The sequence below is a fragment of the Astyanax mexicanus genome, chromosome 21, assembly GCF_023375975.1.
Source record: "Astyanax mexicanus isolate ESR-SI-001 chromosome 21, AstMex3_surface, whole genome shotgun sequence".
NCBI classification, from domain to species: domain Eukaryota; kingdom Metazoa; phylum Chordata; class Actinopteri; order Characiformes; family Acestrorhamphidae; genus Astyanax; species Astyanax mexicanus.
In genome coordinates this window covers 25,027,090-25,052,862 of record NC_064428.1, presented here as the reverse complement: position 1 = coordinate 25,052,862, position 25,773 = coordinate 25,027,090, and the positions used below count along the sequence as shown (strand labels likewise).

General features: G+C 38.9%; 1 protein-coding gene across 3 annotated transcripts in view; it reads left to right on the top strand.

Annotated features, from left to right (window-relative positions):
* The window catches only part of cfap58 (cilia and flagella associated protein 58), a 193,310-nt gene that overhangs the window by 6,766 nt on the left and 160,771 nt on the right, over window positions 1-25,773 (top strand). For all 3 annotated transcript variants that reach the window (XR_007428101.1, XM_049469848.1, XM_049469849.1), the window contains exons 5-7: window positions 772-966; window positions 2,557-2,694; window positions 15,297-15,456. Coding sequence is in view for 2 of the 3 variants with exons in the window: in XM_049469848.1 (XP_049325805.1) it covers window positions 772-966; window positions 2,557-2,694; window positions 15,297-15,456 (493 nt within the window). In the remaining variant the exon portion in view is untranslated. The remainder of the gene's footprint in view (window positions 1-771; window positions 967-2,556; window positions 2,695-15,296; window positions 15,457-25,773) is intronic.

Here is a 25,773-nt window from a genome sequence, read left to right as displayed (position 1 = left end):
GATATTGATGCTATCCTAGCAGCTTAATTGAACACTATATCGAAAACCAGAGAGGTGGCTGTTTAAGACCTTGACCCCAATAAACCCTTTGTTAATTGTTTAGTTTCTGGAAAAAATTAAGAGACCACTTCAGTTTGTGAATCAGTTTCTTTGATTTTGCTATTTTTAGGTGTATGTTTGAGTAAAATGAACATTGTTGTTTTATTCTATAAACTATGAACAACATTTCTCCATAATTCCAAATAAAAATATTATCTTTTAGCGCATTTATTTGCAGAAAATGAGAAATGGCTGAAATAACAAAAAAGATGCAGAGCTTTCAGACCTCAAAGAATGCAAAGAAAACAAGTTAATATTAATATAAGTTAATATAATATAAAGTTTTAAGACTTCAGCAATCAATATTTGATGCAATAACCCTGTTTTTTTATCACAGTTTTCATGCATCTTGGCATGTTCTCCTCCACCAGTCTTACACACTGCTTTTAAATAACTTTATGCCTTTACTCCTGGTTTGATGGCTTGTGATCATCCATCTTCCTCTTAATTATATTCCAGAGGTTTTCAATTTGGTAAAATCTAAAGAAACTCATAATTTCTAAGTGGTCTCTTATTTTGAATTTTAAATTTAAATCTGTTTTAGAGTTTTAGAGTATTAGTTTCATATTAGCTTACACAGCGTATTCCCTAAGGAAGCACTACAAAGCTGGTACATTTAAACGTACCCCACATTCTTCCTCAAAGCTCTCCCCTCTTGTTCTCCACCCTCAGCTGCAGCAGGAGGTGCAGGTGTGTCAGAACGAGTGTTCTCGGGAGATGGAGAGGAAGGAGAAGTCGGAGAAGGAGCTGAAGCAGCTGAGCATTAAACTGGAGGCCCAGCAGACTGAGATCAAAGCGCTGAATAAGCAGAACCAGCGCGCTAAGGACGAGCAGCAGAGGCTGGAGCAGCAGCTCCGGGAGCAGAAGGTGAGACTGAATGACTGGAGGTTAGTGGGTTGGGTGGTGCAGCCAGCTGGAGTATAAGTGGTGCAGTCATCTATGTGTAGGTCCTCTTATCAGGAGATTGTCAGTTTGATCAGTCACAGCCAGACTTGCAATAGCGAGAATGATGTGTCTGCCACTTCAGGCACTGTGTAACTTTGGTGGTGTGTCCACATGGCCTTTTTCTAAGGCTAACATAACTTTTATTAGTTTAAAATCTGGTAAAATTACTCTACAGTCTCACTTAGCTATCATTTAGCTTGTCAACAAATGCATGTTTAGAGCATGTCTATAATATGGAACTTATATGGCATTTATATGGCAGTGGTATAAATGTTAATTACACTCCAAGGGCAACACCCTTGCAAATATGTAGCAACATCACCTGGCCATAGTAAAGCACCCATTTAGCCTCATGTTAGCAACACCAGAGCAACCACCTGAGATACCATTGCAACCAGCAAGCGAAAACTTAGCTACACCATAGGAACCACCTGAGATACCATATTTGCATATCATAGCAACATAGGCACTAGTCATAGCAACAACCTGGGATAGCATTACAACCATTTAGCAACACTACAGCAACCACCTGGGATACTATGGCGACATCTAGCTATCATTTAACAACACCACATCAGCCACTCACCAACACCATAGTGAACACTTGTGGTACCATAGCAACCGTGTATGAACACCATAGCAGTCAATTTGTACACCATATCAACCACTAATCAACACCACAGAACCTATGTGGGGTACCATGTCAAATAATTAGTGACCAACTAGCATACTACCAACTCCATAGCAAGCATATAGCAACACTCCAGCAACCACCTGGGATATCATAGTGCAAACACTCAGTAATCTAGCAATACCATAGCAACCACTTAGCTACACAATACCAATAACCTGGGATTCCATAGTAGTGATCCTCAACAGAGCAACACCATAGCAATCACTTGGAATAGCATAGTAACCACTTAGCAACACCACAGAGACCACCTGGTAACAACATTACATCTGCCTGGAATTGGGAAAACTTCCCAATGCCAATGCGCCTACCTGATTCATGATTAATTTGCAACCACCCCATCAACCAATTTGTGTACCATAGCAACCATGTACTAACCACTTAGCAACTCCATAGCAATCACCTAGGAAATCACAGCAACCACTTACCAACTACTTTCGAACATCAGCGCATCCACTTGAGATGTCATAGCAACCACTAACTCATCAACACCATACTAACTACTTGGTATACCATAGCCACTGTTTAGCAACACCATAGCAACTACTTAGCAACACCATATCAACCAGCAACCAACAGTTTACTGCTGTAGGCTGAATATAAGCAGATATATGTAAGTGTGTTGGTTTTTAATGGCTTTATAGAAACAGTGGATCCAGTAAAACAAATTTTGCAGCTTAGTTTTAATATATGCACTTTGTGGATGGAGGAGCTGAACACACACACACACACACAGCCTGTCAGCCTGTTTCTCTGTTTGTTTAATGACATGTGTATGTGTGTGTGTGTGTGTGTGTGCATGCATGTTTGTGACCTGACAGATCGTAGTAGAGAGGGCCACGAAGGAGCATGAGCAGCTGCAAGCTCACTGTACCAAACTCCAGCAGGACAACGAGCAGAACATTCTCGCCCTGGAGCAGATATCCCTCAGTAATAACCAACGAGCCTCAGACCTGAAGGTACACACACACACATTTCACTCATGCACCTGTACACAGATCTGAGGACTGACATCAGATCAGTGGTAATGATTTAGTTTCACTCTATGTAGTACTGTGTACATGGCTGTTGGAATTTCTTGCCCAGGGGTCTTGTTTGATGTTTCTCCAGCAGAGGGCACAAGCAACCTGATGGCATGTCATTCACTGAGGGGAAAAAAAATTAATATATAGAAGCTGAAGATTCCTCTTTAGTAGGGATGTCCTGATCCGTTTAACTGTCTCGGGATAAGGGCGACTCCAGGCATATTTAGAGTCTTCCCTCCTACTCATCATCATTTTGCTGACCTTTCCTCTAGGCTGGCTAGGGAATCTGCTGTTTTATTCTGAATCCAGCTCTAAGGGTGTAATCACACCAATGTTTGATTGACACAGTTTAATTAAGTCAGTCTGGAGCTCAGTTCTGCCCCCTCCCTACTCCCCTGCTGACCTGCACTCTTACGTCATTACTCACTAGTCAGTGGGCTTGCCGGTGTTGTGCTGAATTCAGCACCCCAGCCATGAAAAGCACCCTCTCTCAACGTTTCCTTGATAAAAGTGGATATACTCCGTTTTAAATTACTCAAAAATATGCTCCACGGTCACGGTTATCTCAGTCATGGTTACATACATAGCGACATAGTGCACGCTCCAAAGAGAGGGTGCTTTTCCTTGCGGGGGTGCTGTATTTAAGCGGGCCACAGCACGATCTGAGCTATCACACTAGTCGAACAAGCTGTGCTTTGGGGGAAACCGTGCCCAGGTCTTTCACACCTATCTTGTTTGGTCTGGACCTTTAGACTTTTCAGTGGCAATTATGAAAGGGCAACATGCGAACCACAGTTTGGACGAAAGGGCCAGAGTTTGGTACGACCAAAGGGTGGTCTCAGTTCGAATCTCCTGAATCATGGTCCAACTTCAGCGGCAGCGTGAAGCACTTTTCTAGATGGTTAAGTCTTTCAAACTATTTACAGGAATGTGGAGTTAGTCTTTAAACAAACCAGAGGAAATAAAGAATAGGTGTTGTGCCAAAATCTGACTCCCCTTGGCGTGCAGGCCCATCTCACAGCAATATGGACATAAATGTTTAGATTGAGAACTCTTTATTTACTGTAACAGTAGATCAACACTTAACAGAAATAACAAGAGATCGCTGGTTCAAGTCCTGTTCTTATAGCTTGCCATCGGCTACCAGAGCCCTAAGAGAGCACAATTAGTCTCTTCAATTAGCACTATTGCTCTGTCTGGGTGGGTAGATGGCGTTCTTTCCCCACATCACTCCAAAGGGTGATGTCGATCAGCACAAGGCATCTGTGAGCTGATGTATCGGAACCGAGTCACTGCGCTTCAAACACACTATGATGCTACTCAGTAATACTTTACCAGCAGCAGTTCAAAAAGAGATGTTGGCAGATTTCACATGTATCGGAGGAGGCATGTGGTAGTCTTCACCCTCCTGGTGTTGGGGCATCGCTAGTGATAGGGGCAGTCTGGTGAGTGAGTTGGGTAATTGGACGTATAAATTAGGGAGAAAATGGGAAAAAAAATAAATACATAAAATAAAAAATTGTTTCTTTATAGGACGAAAGGATGTAGTGAAGTTCTTTCGTGCGCTCAGTTACTAAACTGCAGTGTGAAACCAAAACTAACTGGATGTTAACTAAATGTTCATTATGCAATGTAACAAAGATAAGAACCTTATATGGCGCAGTAACATATGTAACCAACAGATGGCACTATTCAGCCTATGCTTTCGTTTGGGACTTATTCTTGGTGAAGGCACTGTGGGGAAACCATGTTTTAACAACATTTGGGATATCATAGCAACCACCTAGTAACCAGTTAGCGACACTATAGCAAATACATAACAACACCTTTGCAATCACTTGGAGTATCATAACAATCACAAAGAAACAACTTAGCAGCACCTATCAAAATGTTTGCATAGTTAGCATATACAAACCATGACATTTCTTCACTATAAGCATTTATTTATTTTTTATTTTACTTTAATATAGCTCAGCTTTGTCGTTATATTACCTTCATCTCTCAGCATTGTTCTAATAAAGATCAAATGACAATATGCTTAGATATGTTAGAAAGACTAAGGTTTTCATGGGGTGTCCTATTTTTTTCACATGACTGTACAAGTTCTGTAGATGTTCTTGTCAGTAATTTATCCTTGGCAAGCACCAGATTGAACATGATGGCAGAGCCTTACATAAAAAGAGCTGTGGGAAATGAGACTAGCTGTCATCATCCTCCCCTGATAGAGTCTCACGTGGAACCCACACACGCCAGGACTGCTCACTTTTTTTTTTTTACAGTTCGAGACTAGGAAAACATGCATGTGTCAAAAAGATAGATAGATAGATAGATAGATAGATAGATAGATAGATAGATAGATAGATAGATAGATAGATAGATAGATAGATAGATAGATAGATAGATAGATAGATAGATAGATAGATAGATAGATACCAAACTAAATTTCGCAGCCAATAAGAACACAGTAAGAAATATAAAATTCTAGAAGATTCTAACTGAGGCTTGAAAAATTAACAATATCTCATAAGATATAAATACAAATAAAAATGCAGTAGTTGAGACACAACATCTTTTTTTATTTTGAAATATATATAACACAGAAAAAAAAACACTAAATGTTACATGTTTCTTCCTGCTAAAATTGTTGCACAGAATCCTCTTAAGGTTTGCTGTTTATGTTGGGAAATGTGGTCTGTGGTCTTTGTGATTGCTCCCGCCATCAATAACCCGGCTTGGCAAACAAATTAGCAGCACCTTTCTGTCAATACAACTGAAAATCATTCGGGCAACACTGAGAGGAGACTCTTTTCTAGTTCTAGTTTCTGCAAAGAAGTAGAATTAAAGTTGCTATAATTAGGTGTTTTTTTGTATTTTATTGTTTTATTTCCTTTATTTTTTTTGCACTGATACCATTATTGTACGTTTATGTACCAAAATCAATCATAAATACATAAACTACAAAGCCTACTGATGAACAAATAAGGTTAATAAACAATATACTAGGTACATCTAAAAAAAAATAGAATATCATTGAAAAGTTACTTTATTTCAGTGATTTATTTTAGTGATTCAGTTCAAAATGTGAAACTCGTATATTATATAGATGTATTACACACAGAGTAATTATTTGTAAGCGTTTATTTTTTTTTTATTGTTGATGATTATGGCTTACAGCCAATAAAACCCCAAAATTCTGTACCATAGAAAATTTTAATAATGCTGGAATCCGCATCCCCATAAAAGTTATATTTCCATACGAAATGCTAAATGTAAAAGCTCAAATGCTCACTGGTTGCCAGTTTGAGGGCACTGAACCTACATGGTTAAGCAAAAAACATTTTCGAGAACTTTTGCAAAGGCAACATATAATCCCATCGTATCTAAACTGAGTCAATTAGAGTCAACCTTTTGCATTCTGTCCAATATTCTGTCCATTTATTTCATGCTAAACATATGTAGCCTGTCCTCTTTTTCATAATGACTGATAGCAGTTTATGCTAGCATGTTGTAGCATTTCGGCATTAGCCAGTACTAGTCTGGATCACTTTACCTATCTGAAATAGCTTACTGAAGCTTTACCGGTTCAGGAGAAAACAATTCGGCTCTGCCTCTGTCTTGTAGTCCTTCTGGGATCTAAGCTGTCTCTATTCATCAAATGCATTGCGAATATATACTTATGTTTTAATTTGTCTTTTGTCATGGATTTTTTTTTCTTTTTTTTGAAGGATGATGAAGCTGCAGCACGCTGTCTTATTAGCTTACTATATTGTTCTATACCTGGCAATCCAGGGTGTGGAAATGGGATAAAGGAAAGGCAATTGGTCAGGATCAGAGGCTAAAGCACAAACATCCTGTTAATTTTATGAGTTAGCACAGAAAATATAATACACATTGCTCCTTTAATCTTACTTTTTCCAACTTACAAGATGAACGCTAAAGGCCCATAATGGTAAAGCCTCATTAAGCATATATAACTAAACTTACAAATGATACTTTTCAGAGATAACTGTCTGTATCATGCTTAATAATGTAGAAAAGAAGGATGAAATGAAATGTCTGCAGCGATTGGTGCATTGATTCTTCATTAGCTGTAGCTCCTGCAGTTTCTCCTGCAGAGTTCTATTACAGGTCTAATCAGATCCACCTGATTCTCCCATTCAGAAGCTCCTGAAGGGCTGATGAACTGAGTCAGCTGTGTTAAATTAAGACTTTATAAAGGGGCTGTTATTAATGAACACTGTGACGACTTCTTTTCTCCATATAATATAATATAGTGTACAGTTTAGCACTGCTAATGAATGGAATACTTTAGGATATTATGGGTAAATTAGTTGTCAGTAGAGATGAAGCATTAACAGATGTTGGTAATTTGCTTAAAGGAGCATTATCCAGTTTTCTGTATTGTTTCTTATTAATTAAGAACTAAAATATGCCCAATTATTCCGCCCAATCTCCTCAACAATCCATTATTTCACCTCCATCTCCTGAAAACCCCACATCCTTTCCACAGTAGCTGTTTTAGACTTACCAAAGTTACTGCAACTGTTGACCACATGGTGGCGCTAATCAAATGAATAGGGTAAACCTGTGGTGAAAAATATTGGATGTCAAATTCTGTGAAAGTAACACCAAAAAAAATCATATTTTTTTATATTTGTTTATTTAGGACTATTAGTTATTTAGGGTAATTATCGTAGAGAATTGAAATATATTCAATATTGCAGAATCTCAGTAATGTGATATCGTTATCATGGGCAGGATATTGTGATAATATTGTATTGTGAGATGCACTATGATTCCCATCCTCACTCCTTAATGTTCCTTTAATCCAACCCCATCTCTTCAACATCCCATTTTTATACCCCATCTCTATTCTTTTTAAAGGCCACTGACTCCACCCACAGCTCAAATTTACCGCTAATATCGCCCTGGCTTATAAGGACACGCAGAGGTCCTCAGCGTAGTGCTGTCGGGTGGCTTTTACTGTCGTTAACCGTGGCTAGCACTAGCGGGTAGCCGCTAATGCTGCTGCACCCAGCCTTAGTGGAAATCTGGAAATCTAAGCTTACTGTAAATGGAAGCGCTTTACTCACCCGAATAAACAGTTTTCAGGAGAAAAATCTGAGTAGATTAACATCCAGCGCTCATTAAAAAAAATGTTTTAAGAAATACAATTTCTTATACTTAGCTTATCGTTACTTAACTAAGTTACCCTCCCATCACCAGTGTTGGGAGTAACGACGTTGAAATAAACGGCGTTACTATCGCCGTTACTCTTTTCAGTAACGAGTAATCTAACTAATTACTCTGACTGTAACTATAATGCCGTTACCATTTCCGACACCCAGTTACTGCACGTTACTTTAGCCGCTCAATTAACTTTTTTTTAACTTCCGCAGGCTCATCCTCAGAGGGAGACAGTATTCTGTAGTGAGCACTTTAAATCAAGGATCTCGAACTCGCGACCCGCAGAACGACATTTTGTGGCCCGCGACTTGAAATCAACTTTTAGTGTTAGCCCCGCCAACCGGCAAAAAGTTCCTCTGTGTGTGATACGAGCCTCACACACACAAAGCCACGGAGGAGAAGCTGAAAACGGATTTATAGAACTATAGATCACAGTGAAGTTGATAAAAAATCTTAATCTTACGATTGACTACACCTGTTGCTTGATTTGAATAAATAAAAACATCACGGGTGGGGGGGGGGGTGCACTCCTGTTCCTTACTAGTGTCACATAAAGCACATTATAATCTGGTGCGCATTACAAATAAAAATTAACCAGAAAATAAACATTCATTGATAGTGCACCTTATAATTTGGTGTGCCTTGTAGTGCAAATAATACATAAAATACGTAAATAAATTTGATGTGATTTTCCAAAAGGTAAGAATATTCCATATAAAGGTATTGAGGTTGGACAGTAAAGAGTTGGCTGAACCTCCTTCAGAAATTGAATATAATATTGATTTGCTGCAAGTAACTAATAACTAATCTAAACCTCTAACACAGGTGGCGACTAATAAATTCAATTAAGTTTTTCTTCTTTTATTGTAGTATTGCCAAATACAATACAATACATGGGAGTTTTATCTCTACAACACAACTTTAATACCACTTTTTAAAAGAGTTTGTAGAGTTAGAAAAGAAGTCTCTCTACGAAATGTAATTTTGGAGGTATGTTTTGTGTTAATGGTCTGGATTGGAAGGTGTACCTGCCTAACTGCTGGATGTTATGTTTGTAGAATCTTGATTATGCACTTTCACTTGTAAGATACAGTCAGAACAAACTGAAGAATAGCTGCTTGCTCCTGCACTTTTAGTCTCTGTAGTACAATAAAGAATGAGTTGTGTTCCCATCCTCTGCTGCTGCTGCTGCTGCTGCTGGCCGGACTGCAGTGGATTACATCTGTCAGAGGGCCGTTAGCTTTACAGCAAAGCTAAAAAGAGAGAGAGCGCTCAAGCTTACACCTTTATTGTCCGCTGCCGTTGCCCTGGTATTGATGTCCTGGATGCTCTTATGTGTTGTTGCTGAAAGTGACAACAGCCCGCTCAAAGACACTGTGTCCGGGGAGGCTTAACATTTTATGTCTCGTGCTCTGAATTATTCCTGAGAGAGCGAGGAAAAGTGTGTGTGTGAGAGAGAGTGAGAGAGAGAGAGAGAGAGAGATCACAAGAAACAGACACTTTGAGAGAAGATTGTGTTGAACTGCCTCCCACTATAACCTTTGAAATATTTCCCTCAAACACTTTCTCCCAAATAAACATCATTTTGAAAAGATTTGATGTGACCTCCACATCAGAACAAAAAAGATTTAGGGATTTTGGTTATGGAATGATATAAACAGTCATCACCTTCAAAAAAACAAAACAAAAAAAAAAACAACCATAAAGGAAATACTCTTACAGACAATACTGAAAAGTTTATCAGCTGCCAGAGCCCTGAGAGAGCACAGTTTGTCTTGCTGTGTTTTCCACCGAGCGCACTGTGATGCTACACAGCAATTCTACATCAGCAGCAGTTTGAAAAGAAGCAGTGTCTGACTTCACATGTGTCCTTGTGTTGCGACTTCACCAGTGATAGGGGAAATACAGCTGAGTAGCAGATAAATGGGTGGGAAAATTGGCCTAGCTAAATTGCGAGAAAATGGGGAAAAATAAAATAAATATATGTTTATAAAAAAAAAAAAGAAATGTGAAAGTTAGAGCTGTCACAAAATAAAGTGAAGGAGAGCTGGATAATAGGAGGAAGGCCACTACTAGCTAACTGGCTGTTTTTCTGAGCTGGATTACTTGTTGAGTTGATGACAGTCTGAAACCCTTGTGTAAGCTCATTTTTCACACTGCCCTGTGTCTACAGGGGACCATTTTGTCCCTTCTGTGAGTCCTTTTGACTCCATTTTGTGTCCTGGAACCCATTGAAGTGCCACCAAACACTTTTTTATGGTATATAACCGTATTTTAATTTTTATTTATTTATTTATTTTTTTGCGTTACTTGGCTTGTATATAGGTTTGTGACTTACTGTACTGTTAGGAGTACATATAATATAGAACACTAAGGCTTTAAATGTATTACTTTTGGGTTTGTCCCACAAAATTATACAATGTATGAAGGAATCAAACTAAATTTTCTGACCTTAAAGAGAGATACGCCAACAACTTCAACACAGCTTCCTTTACAAAACTAAATATTTTAAATAAATAAACTTAAAATACTAAATGTTTAAGAATTCATAGAGATATTTCTTAAAAGCTCTATTGCACAAGTAAGACACAAGTTTAGTATCAAATTACAAATTGCTATTCCTAAAGCCATAAGAGGCATTACAGTATTAAAATCAGGCGCAATTACTTTCTGTTTTCCAGTTAACAAATACATTCAGTTCAGTGTGCATTGATGAAATGCATCCTTCAAGCTACAGTATTAATATATTTAAAAGGGCTGTAGTTACTGCTCTATAAGCTTTTTTTTGTACCTTGTACCCAGAGTTTTAGGGAGTTTTTATCTCTTGTGCTGAATAAATGATTTCGCACCCAGGACTGATTCTGGGCTTGTCTAGGAGATGAGAGGAACTTTTGTCTGAGCTGTGGATCGATTGCCCAAATCCATTTGTCTCTCTTCTTAATGAATTATTGCTGTTTGCTTTTTTTTCTATTTTACTTGGATAAAAACACTCATATCACAAGGAACAGCAACAGGAGCTCCTCAGATAAACTGCGTCACTTTAGTGTATTAGCTTGTTAGGCTAACTGACTAATGTTAGTTATGTGAGCTATATCTGTTCTATGAAGCTCTGCGCAGAGCCTCCAGCTATATGGCTGTATTTAAAAATGCATAACAGTTTTAATTTCCACTCCATAATGGTTTATATCGGATAAATCAATATACTGCCCAGCATTATTTTCAATAAATGTCAATGTAAACCGGTTTTATCCCAAGTCATTTTAGAGGATTTGCATTGGTCCATTCCTCATGCATTCCTCTTTTGTAAAAAGAGGATCTGTCACTCTTAAATTCAGAGTAACAGGAATAACCTGTATAATCCTGTGTAAAAGCCATAATAATCTGTTATAATGTTTGAAAGACAATACAAATATTTTAAAAGAACAAAATGTAACCAAAAATCCATAATGTGATTAATGGCGTCAGATCTAGAAGGTGCCACAAGGGGGCACTGGACAAACATGTTGGAGAGGGTGGTGGGAGTCTGCATTGAGGGAGGTTTGCAGATAGAGTGGCTTCCTCTGTATGTAAATCTAATGCAATTATGGACTTTTCATATTTAAGCTGTCTTCAGCTCTGACAACTGTGGGGTAATTAGCAGGCATTCTGGGAAAGACCTGTATAGATAGAGCAGTTGGGTGTGTGTGTGTGTGTGTGTGTGTGTGTGTGTGTGAGTGTTTGTCGTCATTCATGGTTTATACACTGATCAAGCATATAATTATGCCTACTATGTCCTTGTTTCAACATCTATTATCCATTTTCACATTTTGTAGTTCTGAAATTACACACTGTAGTTTCTCTGTATAATTTCCCCATTACTATTATTCTCTTTTTACCCTGTTCTTTAATGGTCCGGACCCTCCTGGACACCACACAGCAGGTATTATATTGTTTGGGTGGTTGATTATTCATTCTCAGCAGTGCTGAGTGACTGCACTAACATGGCGGTGGTGGTGGTGTGTTAGTTGTGTGTGTTGTGCTGGTACAATGGAAGCAGTCCCAGCAGTGCTGCTGGAGTTTTTAAACACTCCAGTGTCCACTCACTGGCCACTCTATTATTAGAAACTTCTACTGTATCTATCTGCTTAAGCATATACAGCTCAGGAAATAAATAAGAGACCACTTAAAATGGATGAATTTCTTTGATTTTACCAAATTTAAAACTTCTGGAATATAATCAAGAGGAAGATGGATGATCACAAGCCATCAAACCAAACTGAACTGCTTGAATTATTGCACCAGGAGTAAAGGCATAAAGTTATCCAAAAGCAGTGTGTAAGACTGGTGGAGGAGAACACGTCAAGATGCATGTTTAAAACTGATTAAAAACCAGGGTTATTTTATTTCTGAACTCTTAAAACTTCTTAGCATTATTTGAGGATCTTTTTTGTTATTTCAGCTTTAAATGACATATTTTTATTTGGAATTAGGAAGAATTGATCAGAGTTTATAGAACAAAACAACAATGTTCATTTTACTCAAACATAAACCTATAAATAGTAAAGTCAGAGAAACTCAACTGAAGTGGTCTCATATTTTTTCTTCCAGAGCTGTAGATGTAGAGCACACTGTTGGTGAACTATTCTTAGTCCAGCATTGAAACTGAGGTGTTTACACTGTAAAAAATCCAGCAGTACTCCAGAGCAAAAACCTGGAATCTGGGAATCTCCACTCCATCGGAGTTTGGTTGGAAGTGGGTGAATGTTTGGAGTACCTGTTCAACCTGGGAAAAGTGACACTAGGGAACAGGCAGCAATCGTAGCTTCTTCCAGGCGATGTAAAGCATTTGGCTAAGCCCTCCGGGGGCACCACACACACACACACACACACTCACACACACATGCCCACACGCTCTCAGACTCCTGTGAGAGTCTTTATCAGTGTGATAAGGAAAATTGGAACAGCGGAGCAACAGGGGAGCACTAGACCTTAATGGAGACGCACACTGACATGCGGCCACTCACACACACACACACACACCTCGGTCTAATCCTGCTCTACCACAAACACACACTCACATTCACACACAGACATGTACTCCATGCACATGCACACAAACTGCCACCCCTAAAGCCTAAAGGGCTTTTCACACTGCCAGCGACAAATCACTTCCCGCTCTGCCATCCGTCCGCCTATCTGTCTCTCTCCGTCTCCTGAATAAAAGGTCAGAACTCAGCACTGCCTTTCATTCAGAATGTGAATAATCTCTCTCTTCTTATGCTCGGTAATGATGGTGGCTCTGCAGTGCTAGCTAGCTAACCAGTTCTCACTACAGCGTAGACTTTTTAAATCAACATTGTGGCATTTTTACCTATAATAACAGCAATCCTTGTGATTTTGTTCTAAAAATGTTTAGCAACATTGTAAAAAGGTTCCAGGAAGGTTAGCCTGTAACATTACAGAAAAAAGGGCCGTATCATACACCCTGTTCAAGGCGCATAGTGATTTTCATTGCTATTTTACACCCTGGCACAATTTATTTTCACGTCTTTCGCTTATGTTGTTTAAATAGCAACAGCGCTTGTGAATGTAAAGATAGGTGCCGTGGTCTGTAAGTGAGGTGTGTTCAGATAAATTTCAGGCGTATTGCTATCTTGGCAATGGAAAACACAGGTGCGCCACTGACTGAAAACAACCTAGACAGACATCAACAGTCAACACAACAGAGTTCATTGCTATCTTGGCATTGAAATATTAGAGAATTAGTAAATGCATTTTTGCTTGTTTCAGTTCGACACGGGTGCATGGTTGAGGGCTCAAATAATGAGCAAAAATCTGGCCGATAATATTCCTGGAACACATGTGATATTCCTGAATACATGTGATATAATAATGGTTGCCATCACAATGGTATTAGAACATTTCTCACATAACTTTTCCAGATAGACAAATATCAACAATATGAAAAAAATAATTGAGAATATTTATTGTAATGCTAACCAAACATTTTTAGCTGGGGCACATCCTTTAGTGATATCTGACTTCCTAATTGTAGTGGAAGCTCAGGAACAGAAATACAATTCTCACATAATGCTGCTTTAATTGCAAGAACAGGAATAACAAAAACAGTAAGATAGGGGTTTACAAAGCTAAAATTCATGCTCTGTCAGTAAGTAAATATACAATCTGATCATAAGATACCTATAAGATACCTATAAGTTACCTCAGCGGACAGCTAGGGCCCCTCACGTACGGTATATAAGTTGTGAGTTGTTATCTTGTGGGTGAGGTTGAACATTGGCCCATGCAACTGCAAGGCATCATGAATTATAGTTTGTGCGATGCCTGATACTAGGTGCCAGATAGGTGTAGCTTTACATTTAACATTCCTCATTCCACAGTGTTGTGTGTGTAAATAATACATCATAGAAAGCATTACTACCCACAGTAGACAGCGCAGTGGTTGGAAATGGTTGTGACCTCTGGTGTCCGCCTTGCATTGCAAGTGAATATGCAGAAATCACACCCAAATTCACAGTGCAGTATTCTTTAGCTTCCATGGGTCATTTCAGAAAACATGGGACACAGTATTTAGTTATTGTTTCTCTGGCAATCATTCCTTTAAAAATAACATCTAAGAAAATTTACTTTAAAAGTATTTTTATTTTAAATCTAAATTGTGTTGTGTATTGTGTACTGTTGAAGATGAAACGTAATTTGACTTTTGAACAGTTATGTAAGTATGTGGTACAGAAACTGCTTGTTTCATACCTGGATAAGGTAGTGCTTAAATATCCGAAAACGCTACTAATTTCTGAAGTGTTTATCCATCTTACCTTGGTTACCGGCGCCTCCTACAGACCAACACGTGCATATTTTTATTCCGCTCAGTCCGAGTTCCAGCACTCTTCCAGCACTTTCTACACAAACACTCGGTGGAACTTTAGCAAAAAATAAACAATATCGCTTCTAAAAACTGCAGCGTCATCGCTCTCCGGTGAGGATCCGTGATTAATGGTGGAAAACAATAATAATCTCTCCTTTAAAGTTAAGTGCATTATTTCTCAATTTTCTGTCACAAACCCGCGTTCTGAAGTATAATCCAGTGTCTTTTTACAGGTAAACCTAGTTTTAAACCATTTCTTTGTCATCTGTAGCTTGATTTTTAGTAAGGCCGAAAAAATAGATTATAATCGAAAACGTATTTTTTGTGAAAAAATTAAAAGATTATTTTTTAGGCCATAATCGCCCAGCACTAGGATAAGGTTTAATCTTTTTATCAGAGTGTTTCTTATTTTAAGCTGGATAGCTGGTGAAACAACTCACCCTCACTGCGTGTGTGTGTGTGTGTGTGTGTTCGTGTTCTGCAGATGAAGGAGGAAGAGGTGAAGCAGGTGAAGCAGGAGAACGCTAATCTCAGTAAGATGAGGGAGGCCGCCCAGAGGAAACTGCGTCTGGTGGAAAACGAGAAACTGGAGGTGGAGCAGCAGACTTTCACGCTGAAGAACCAGATCATTGGCCTGGAAAGAGGCAAGAGACACACACACACACACCAAAAATGTCTGGACTTCTAGTTCTCATTTTTCCTCCCTTTTCTTTCAATGACGGTTGGAGCAGTTTAGGTTTAGGTTTACTGTTGCCTCTCTGGTGCACGTTTTGCTTTTTTTATTTGCACCAAAGCAGGTTATCTTGATTCACAATTATGTATGCTTCCTAACTGGGCAGGTTGATTGGTATTTCCCTGAAGATAAACTGATGTTTTTAAGCAGTGTACTTAAAATCCTTTAATTTTTCCAAAAATCGTCGGTGCGCCTTATGTATGAATTTTACCAGTCAGGTATTAAGGAGCAGTAAAACCACAAAACAGGGTTATACAGGCATTTCAGTGAAGTTTCTCCGGCACCAAGTCTGGAGTAGCATTAGCATTAGCTGCCAACCACACTAAGAGCTAGCTCTTTTGTCGTTCAGATGTAAGTATCATAGGCCTTTAGCCTGCTGCTAACCCTGGCTAGCACTGCTGGAGCAGTATAAGCACTACCCGCTAAGCGCTAGCTCTTTAGCCGTTCACAGGTGAGTATTGTTGGCCTGTAGCCTGTGCATTTACTGTGAATAAACGGAAGCTCTTTTTTCACCCAACTACACACTTTTCAGGAGAGAAATCTGTGTAGATTAACACCCAGAGCTTGTTTGACTTTTTCTTTTTTTTTTTAAGAATTACAGTTTTTTTTTTTTAAGAATTACAGTTTTGTTTACTTAAAATAGCATAGCTTTACTGGCTTGTTTTCTTAGCTTTATTTCTTGTCGCTGGATTAGAAGGAAAACATGGCGACACTCCTGTTCCTTACTAGTGTCACATAATGCGCCTTATAATCCGGTGAGTTTTATGGTGCAAAAAATACGGTCTATGAGATGTTAGGCTGTTTAGGTTTTCCCTTTTATTTTTTTCCTCCATTACATCCAGTTGAATGAAGTTATGATAAAATATTATCTCATAATTTGGGATTCAAAAATGTATGAATGTCTCTTTTAGTGCTTTTTTCTTCTTTTTGAAGAAGAAAGCTCACCTGTCTTAACCTCACCTGTCAGATAGCACCCCCACATATGCTTTTATCTTTTGCTAAACAGGACTTTTTATTCTGCCAGTGACTACACTGTGGTCTCCGGGCCTGTATTTGGATCGGATCTGTCACTGCTTAATAAAATCCTGCAGTTCCTTCCAGCACCTTTCTCCTGGGGAGGGTGGAGACCGTTAACATTCATGAATAGTATTAGAGTCTCAGGGTTCGAAATACCTTGTTTAATAAGCTGGTTTGTTTGTTGTTCTGACATTTCTGGTACATGGTTTGTAGGCCTCAGACTCGGATTACTGAGGCATCTCAGATTCAGGTTGTGGTTGTTGGTTCTGCAATATGTCTCAAGAAGGCTATCAGGATCACATCTTGTATGTAAAGTTGCATTTGTACTTTAGCTGGTTGCGATAAACCAACTCAACACAACACAACTAATTTAAAAAGTTGTTTCTCCAAATTTAACATGAAATAACTCCGATTTATTCAGATTCTTTATGACTAGAGTCTGCAGTACTGTATTTTACGGACTATAAGGTGTATTATCTGTAAACCATAATTATAAGGCGCACTATCAATGATCATCTCGTCCCACAAACCACTAGCTACAGTCCGATATACTCACCTTAGTGCTGGTGCTAGTTTTGTTCATTACTCCTGAAAAACAAAATCCCAGAACTTCTGTAGCGTTTTTAAATTCTGGTGCTTTTGGGTCAGCAGAGGTGAATATCTTGGAGTTCAGCCATGCTGACCTTCAGTGTTTAGGATGCACCTTATTGTGCAAACTAAAACTTCAGTGAGTTCTGCTACCAAATTTAGCTTAAGGTCATTTGCAGGCACCTAAAGGTTACTGACCATCTGCTGCAATGCAATTACAAAACTAAAATCCAAAATATTTTATAAAAAAAAAAAAAAAAAAAATCAGCAGAAATACCAACAAAGCATAATATCATTAGAATATGGAACATTTAAACTGTAAAACTGACTCTAAACGACTCCTTGAACTGAGTCTTCAGCTCTGATTTGACTCGCCCCTTCAGCCCCTTTTTGTGAAAACAAAGCACACATCTGCTGGTCTGGTACATACTCACTTGTTGGAAACAAATGGATTTTAGTCTTTCTTTTGAGCTAGATTACTCACTGACACTTGAGGACAGGCCTAAGGCACTGTACTGCTTATATAGGATAGCTAAGTCTTGCTCTTTTTACCTGAGTTAGGAAGTCTAGATTAGGGGTTAACCATATTCTATTTTTTTTTCAAGCTGGATTACTCACAGATAGTTGATGGCAGTGCACTGGTTAGTTAGGCTCTTAGTATTGCTGTTATACATGTGTGTATGATGTTTGTACCTTGTTCTGATTTATGAAGCCCAGAATACTGGCATGCACTATTTGTTGGACCTGTGGGGTCCTGAGCGGTGAAGAACAGTGTAAAACAGCTACAGAACAGCTACAGAACTAAAGTCTTATGGATGTAGAAACAAGGAGGAGGTCATAATGTTATGCTTGATCGGTGTATATAAAAATACATACTGTACTTTTCACATGGGCTGTGCTGTAAGCAAAACACGTAGCTATAATGTGTTCTATAATTTGAGCTACGTTTCTCTTCTGAGTGTGAATATTGATGGGTCATGTTTATTAATCAGCTCAAGCAATTTATACTGGCTTGAGTCGAGAGGACTGAGGTGTATGAAGGTCTAGTCTGAGGGCTTTGCGTGTTCTTGTTTTGTATATTCCTCTATATATTTTTAGACCCATTCTGTGGAGTTTTGCTGGCAGGTTTTCTGTTGGATGCTTGCTTTAAGTGGTGTTTCTATGATCATTAATTGGAGACAATACTACACTTCCATGCAGTGCAATGCAGTGCAAGTATGTTACTTTGGGTATCATGTTGTTCCACCTCTAACCTGGATACAACATGACATAACCTGGATACAGTGGGTCATGGAGGCCTAAAGGTTCCGTATGGCATCCTTCAGCACATTTGCTTACCAATGTTGCAACTTGGCCTATAGGTTATATACACTCATAAGTTGCTGAAGCTGCAATCCCAGCTTGTTCCATGAATGGTTTATTGGAAGTGTTGCAATCTGGTGAAGAAATTCCTGGAAAACTCAATGTTATGTGTGGGTGAGCATTGTCCTACTGAAACATGGGAGTTGGAAGTCCTGCCAGTAGAATCTTGCGCATATTTGCTTCTCAGGTAGGGTAGATCTTCTGTCGAATTATGTGTTAGCTCCCAAACAGAACCTGGATTCATAGTTTCCAGTCTATAGCAGTTCAGGTTTCTTGTTCGTGACTCATGACGAAGGAAATGAAGGCAAAGGTGGCTGGCAAGTGGACAGCCTAGATCAGGGATATGGCAACAGGCAGCCCACGGGCCAGATGGGGCCCCGCAAGCAGGAAACATCTGGCCCGTGGGGTTGTTTTGAACTATAATGAACGATAATGAGAAAAAAAAAGAAAAGGAAAAAGCTTCTCTGGCGAGCTTTTGTTTACATTCCTCCCCTCTCAGTCTCTCTGTCGCGCTTAGTGTGACTTTAGTTTTTGTTTTGTTTTTTCGCCCGTTCTTGAGCTCCCTGTCTCCTTATATGGGCGTTTTTTCCTGGCCGTGTCCTAATTCACTAGCCGGGGCAGCTAAAATGTATGATGGGTGTGGTGGAGGTCTGGAAATGAGATGTGTTCTGGTACATATCTGGCATGCTTCTTTCTTGGTGGTGGTTAATACAGGTGCGCCACTGACCGATTTAAACTCTGACAACAGTCAACAGTAAACTGTCCGGTCCTATTTTAGCCATACAGAAGCACCGTGCAGTGCAAATTCCAGCTTTTACATTAACAATAAACAGAATAAAGAATAAAATATCCTGTACAGCGTGAACACAAAGGTCAGTATCCTCTACTGAGACACATAAAAGCGCTGCGCTGTTAGGAACGAATGTGCCAAAGTCAGAAAACACCTGGGAATGACAACTGGCACACTAATTGGTTTATTTTACGTTAGGCCCAAAACACACCCATTATTTATTAAAAGAATTAGTTCATGTCTTTTTATTGCACCCTCAGTATACCAAAGACACTGAAGCCTAAATCAAACTGTGCAATGCGGAATTGACCGGTGCTCAAATAAATCACTAAAATAGGGCCCTAAGTCTCTCATTAAAGGGTGCACTACCTGAAAGTAACCTCTGAGACTGAAGTAGCCTAGCCTAAATATGTCGTTCTAAAATTGCAGATAATATACACAGTATATTTGGTTTAGGTGAAGACAAGTTTTCAACTTCTCTACATTTTTCGTCCCATTGGCTGCAGTACGCAGCCAATCACAGACAAGGCTCACACACATATATACACAACACAATCTTTCACAAAAAGCACCCAGAGAATGATGATGAACGCCTTTGAAACCTGCCAATCCTTTGCGTCACCGTTTTCAGAGCAGTAGAGTGGATGAGACTCTCTGTGGGGTTTGTTGGCCAGAAGAGCTTTATAGTTTATTAAATATGGATCAGCCTGATTGAATGATTGCCAGTATTGATCTCTCTTGTATGTCTGTGTGCGGTGGGCAAGCTCATGCCCTGCAAGCGCTACTGGAGGCCTTTCAGAGTGCTGCGAGAACGTATTTGCAAAATCCAGCTGGATGTTTTCAACTTTTCATGTTCAGATCTAAATATGGTGCTCGCATTTCACGCGGTCCATATCTTACAATCGATTTCTCCATGCTGTGCCCACAAAAGTACTCTCGCCTAGCAGCTGTTGCAAAGCTGCACCAACCTTATAGTGTGCTGGCACACACTCCCTTTACTGCCTCACATCAGAGAAAAAGTTGGGGTAGTGTAGGAAATGCAAAAAGTTCTATTTCATTACAGGTATTGATATTTCGTATTTTGTCTGGTTACGTTAATTTGATTAATTATTTTTTATATGTACAACTCTAGACAAAAATAAGAGACCCCTGAAATGATGATAAATTTCTTTGATTTTACCAAATTGAAAACCTCTGGAATATAATCAAGAGAAGATTGATGATCACAAGCCATCAAACCAAACTGAACTGGTTTGCCAAAAGCAGTGTGTAAGACTGGTGGAGGAGAACATGCCAAGATGCATGAAAACTGTGATTTTAAACTAGGGTTATTGCAACAAATATTGATTTCTAAACTCTTTGCATTTCTGAACTGTTTGCATTATTTGAGGTCTGAAAGCTCTGCATTTAATTATTTATTTTTTTCAGCCATTTCTCATTTAAATTAGAGCAAATAAATGCTCTAAATGACAATATTTTTATTAGGAATTTGGGAGACATGTTGTCCGTGTTTTATAGAATAAAACAGCAATGTAAATTTTACTCAAACATAAACCTATAAATAGAAAAATTAGAGAAACTGATTCAGAAACTGAAGCGTTCTCTTATTTTTTTTCCAGAGCTTATGTTCCTGCATTCTAGACATGCAGAACATTCCAAAAACATTTAGAACAATAATGCATTTACCATTTTGTAATGTTGCAATTTTTTTCGAAGGCACTTTAAAGATGTTTTGTCATGGAATTAAATATTTCAGGTGTTAATTTATCTTATTTTTTCCTGCAAACATGTCTTAAAGGGGTGCATCAAGGGTCAGCTTTGTCACCTTTTGCGTTTTGAAAGTCTTCACACATTCCCTGAAAACGGTTTTGTCGTTAAAAGCAGCAAATGTTGCTATAAGCTCACTGTGTACTTTTTTTGCATTAATGTTGCCATCACAGAAATGTACCGACACAACCGCATAGCATGACAGACACTGGCTTTTGGATTTGTGTCTGGCAACAACTGGGAAGTCCTTTTCATCTTTGGTCCAGAGCACGTAGCGTCCATTTTTTCTAAAAGAGATCTGAAATATTGATTTGTACCACTGCATGATGGCCCACCCCAAAAGCCCAAAAGTAGATGTATTTTCTGTGCATGGTTAATTTAAGGCTTCTGTTTAGCATGGTGCAGTTTTAAGTGGCATTTGTGAATGTAACTACTAACTGTGTGTAATTATTCGATCATTCTGCTGTTGAGTGATGGTTCTTCATTCAGTGTTGTCTGAGGGATCAGAGATCACGGGTGTTCAGCTTTTGCTCTTCAAGCAGTAAAATATCTCCTCCAAAATCCACGGTTCTCTGAATCGTTAAATTATATTATGCACTGTAGAGAGAGAAACATGGAAATCCTTTTTAAATCTTTCTTTGAGGAACACTGTTTTTAAAACTTAAAAAAAATAAATATTCACATGCATTTGCTGGCGATCTGGATATTTACTGCCTATCTTTGTTCCTCAGCAGTGAAAAAAGTGCTTCTGTGTGTGTGTAACAAGCGGGGGTGTACACGTACTGGACTAAAATAGAATTGGACTGTTGACTGTTGTCAGGGTTTAAATCGGTCTGTGGCGCATGTGTATTTCCTGTCGAAGAAATAGAAACATGCCAGATATTTTCCTAAACCCACGTCCATCAGCATAGATTGCGATGAATTGCCCACCATATAGACTGTTCCTCAGCCAACTTCAGTCACCCTTATTTCTAGTGCTTCTGTGTTTGTAACGAGCAGGGGGGTATGCGTACTGGGCTAAAATAGGATTGGGCTGTTGACTGTTGCGCATCTGCATTTCCTAATAGAAACATGCCAGATATTTTCCTAAACCCACGCCTATCAGCGTAGATTTATTGCTAAACTGGCATGTGCACAAGGTGTGAAAATAGATTGTTGATGGGGTGTAAGATAGCAACGAGCATTGATAGGGCCTTTAGCCATTTGTGTATACTGCTTTTGGTCCAAATTGTGATTGCAATTTTAATTGCCTCGTTTTAACTTTCTTTGGAATGTATTGCAGTTCTGAAATGCAGGAATAAATGTATATGTATTTTTTTTGTCTCGGTCACTTTCTTTTTCTTTCTCTCTTTCTTTCGCTCTCTCTCAGCTCTGACTCATACAGCGTTCATTCAAGTAAATAACATGACTATAGAGAAGCAAGAGGGCATAGAGGCAAGCCAGTGACATTTAGCCTGCACCTTCCTCTACTCTCTCGCTCTCTTTCTCCTGTCTGCTTTCACTCCCCCTCTCTCTTTTCTCATCTTTCTTCCACACATTCTGTCTTTCAATCCTGTCTACTGCCCTTCTTCATACCAATAATGCTGTCACATGATATTACTACAAAAATGACCACCCATTCTCTCTTTCTATCCCTCTTTCTCTCTCTTTCTCTTTTTCTCTCTGGCACACATGCTTTTTTTCACTCCCCTTCGACTCTCTGAGCTGAGGAATTGTACTGGCTGGAGGAAAGGTGATAGCCTCTTGTCCTTCTCTGCACCTTTCACCTCGCACTCATCTGTTTTACTCCACCGCCCATGTTTCTCCTGCCTTGGGCCCTCTCGACTTCCGTTTACACCTCACTTCACTTCAGTCCGGTTCAGTTCAGTTCACGCCGCATTGCTAACCTAACCAACAAGGCTACATTTGCTTACTAAAAGCTTGTCGAAAATATAATAATGCAACTTGAATTGCTGAAAAAACTCATACATACAGTGAGAGATATGTCTCCAGTAGATACGTTGTAAAAGACAACAGCTCTCAGAGACTCCTTTGGGTAGTGTACCTCATGGTGAGAGATCATTGACTGCTAGGCATGCCTCTATAATGAACTCAAACATATTTTGCTCCTGCCTGACAGGGGGCACAATATTGGACTGAGAAAGAAGCAAGCTTTTTTTTTTGATGAATTTTCCACCATATAGACCAGGGGTATTTAATTACAATTCAGCTTGGTCCAGTTAGTGAAAATTTCGCAAGGCCAAGGTCCGGACCGTCGCCATTTTTAACTTGCGTTATGATTCAGTATTATATCCTGTATACTGTATACTGAAAAAGCCTAGTAGTTCTGTCAGTTTTTTATGTCATCAACAACTGAACAAATTACACATACTAGTATATTTCAACAATATTTATTGTTTTAAATAGGCCTGTCACAATAATTACATTATCAACCTATCATAAAATAAATGGAAACACTCTGAACTTATCAAGCCTATTATTGTGAACCTGTATGTTTACTTTGTTTTTTTTATATATTTATTCTATTTAATTTTATTTATATTAAATTTGCGCCTCCATGTCATGATAAAACATGTGAAGTCAGCCACCTTTTCTTTTCAAGCTCAGTTCCGGTACATCAGCTCACAGACGCCCTGTGCTGTGGACATCACCCTAGGAGTGATGTGGGGAGAGAGTGCCATCTACCCACCCGGAGGGAGCAGGGCCAATTTTGCTCTCTCTGAGCGCCGGCAGCTTGATGGGTTTGAACCTGCGACCTCCTACTCATAGTGGCAGCACTTTAGACCGCTGGACCACTCGGCGTCCACCAAATATGCATTCTTACTAGAATCGCTTAATGCGTCTTATAATCCGGTGTGCCTTACGTATAAAAATAGATCAGAAAATAGACGTTTGTTGATAGTGCACCTTATAATAAAAAAATATATAAAAAAATACTCTTTTTGCCTGGTTAAATCATGAAAAATAAAATGTTGCTGTCACTTCTAGCCCTTAGTTATTTACAATCTTACTTAGGAAATCACATCTTAATATACAAAAACTGAACTTCTTGGCTTTAGATCATTTTAGAACCAAATTAGAACCAAATGGCCAATCTCAATAAACTACAATTACACAGTATTCTAAACATAGCTGGTCATCACTGAGTCCACTGTTCACTTGTTGTCTCATCACTTACATGTGTTGCTACTTAATGTTTGTGACAGTTAAGCTAGAAGGCACACTCAGTGTGCTAAGAATTCCCCCTCACGCTTCACCCCAATGCCCTAATCTCCACATTTTCTGCCTCTCTGTCTCAAACGATCATTTCAAATGGCACAAACTTACAAGCTGATTATTGCCTTGCCCTGACTTGTCATTTCAGTCATCACAGACAACAGAATACCGGCTCACAGGCTATAGACTACTGTATTTATACATGTACATGCTCTCACACTGGCCTCCAATACAATACTAGGACACTGAGGTCCCAGGGGTGTTCTTTATGAAGTCCCAGAGGGATTATTTCTGTGTGCTCAACAAATCCATCCAGAGTCCATTGGAGTGCTGTATATTGCACTGGCACCCCAAGCAATTTTGCTCAAACTCAATGGTAAACAACAGCAAACACTACTATATTTTTTATGTTTTTACTCAGATAAAAGTGGTTTGGTTGCAGATACATGCATACAAATACTGATATAGCCCACACTGATCAATCATAACATTAAGACCTACTTCTTGTTTCTCCAATGAGCATTCAGGACACATTGTAGTTCTGTAAATACAGACTGAAGTCCTGTATCTGTTTCTCTGCACTTTTTTTTAACTATCCTCCTTTCACCCTGTTCTTAAGTGGTCAGCAACACCACAGAGCAGCTATTATCTTGGTGGTGGGTCATTCTCAGCACTGCAGTATCACCCTGACACGGTGGTGGTGTGTTAGTAGTGTGTGTTGTGCTGGTATGAGTGGATCAGACACAACAGTGCAGCTTGAGTTTTTAAACATTTCAATCATTTTCTCTTGCGTTTATTGACAAACTGGAGATCCCCTGCTCATCTCTGCCTCTCATTCAATATTTTGACTATTTTCAATATTATGACTACAATTATCTGTTGCTATCACCCATTTGAAATCATATCATTTGTTTTTACTTTTTAACACCTTACTAGCCATAAATTGCCCATGTTCCAACTTTTTTTTTGACTGTTTTTAGTGTTTTAGGACTGAAATGCAGGAATGGATGTACAGTACATATATGAATAGGTCAAATAAAAGTTGACTAGATGAAAAATTAAATGTAAGAAACACTACATTTTGTTCTGAGGCTGTTTTTTCTGTTTTGCAGCTGTTTTTGTCCGTTGTGCAGCTGTTTTATTCTGTTTTTGGGCTGTTGTTTTGGTTTGAGTTTTTTGTGTCAGGGCTGTTATTGTCTGTTTTGAGGCCGTTTTTTCTGTTTTGAGGCTGTTTTTTTCTGTTATGTGGCTGTTTTTTCTGTTTTGAAGCATTTTTTCTCTTTTGAGGCTGTTTTTTCTGTTATGTGGCTGTTTTTTTTCTGTTTCACAGCTGTTTTATTCTGTTTTTCGTCTGTGTTGGCAATTTTTCTTTTTTGATGCAGATTTTTGTTTTGGTTTGAGGCTGTTTTTTGCGTCAGGACTGTTTTTATCTGTGTTGAGGCAGTTTTTTCTGTATTGAGGCTGTTTTTTACTCTGTTTCAAATCCCT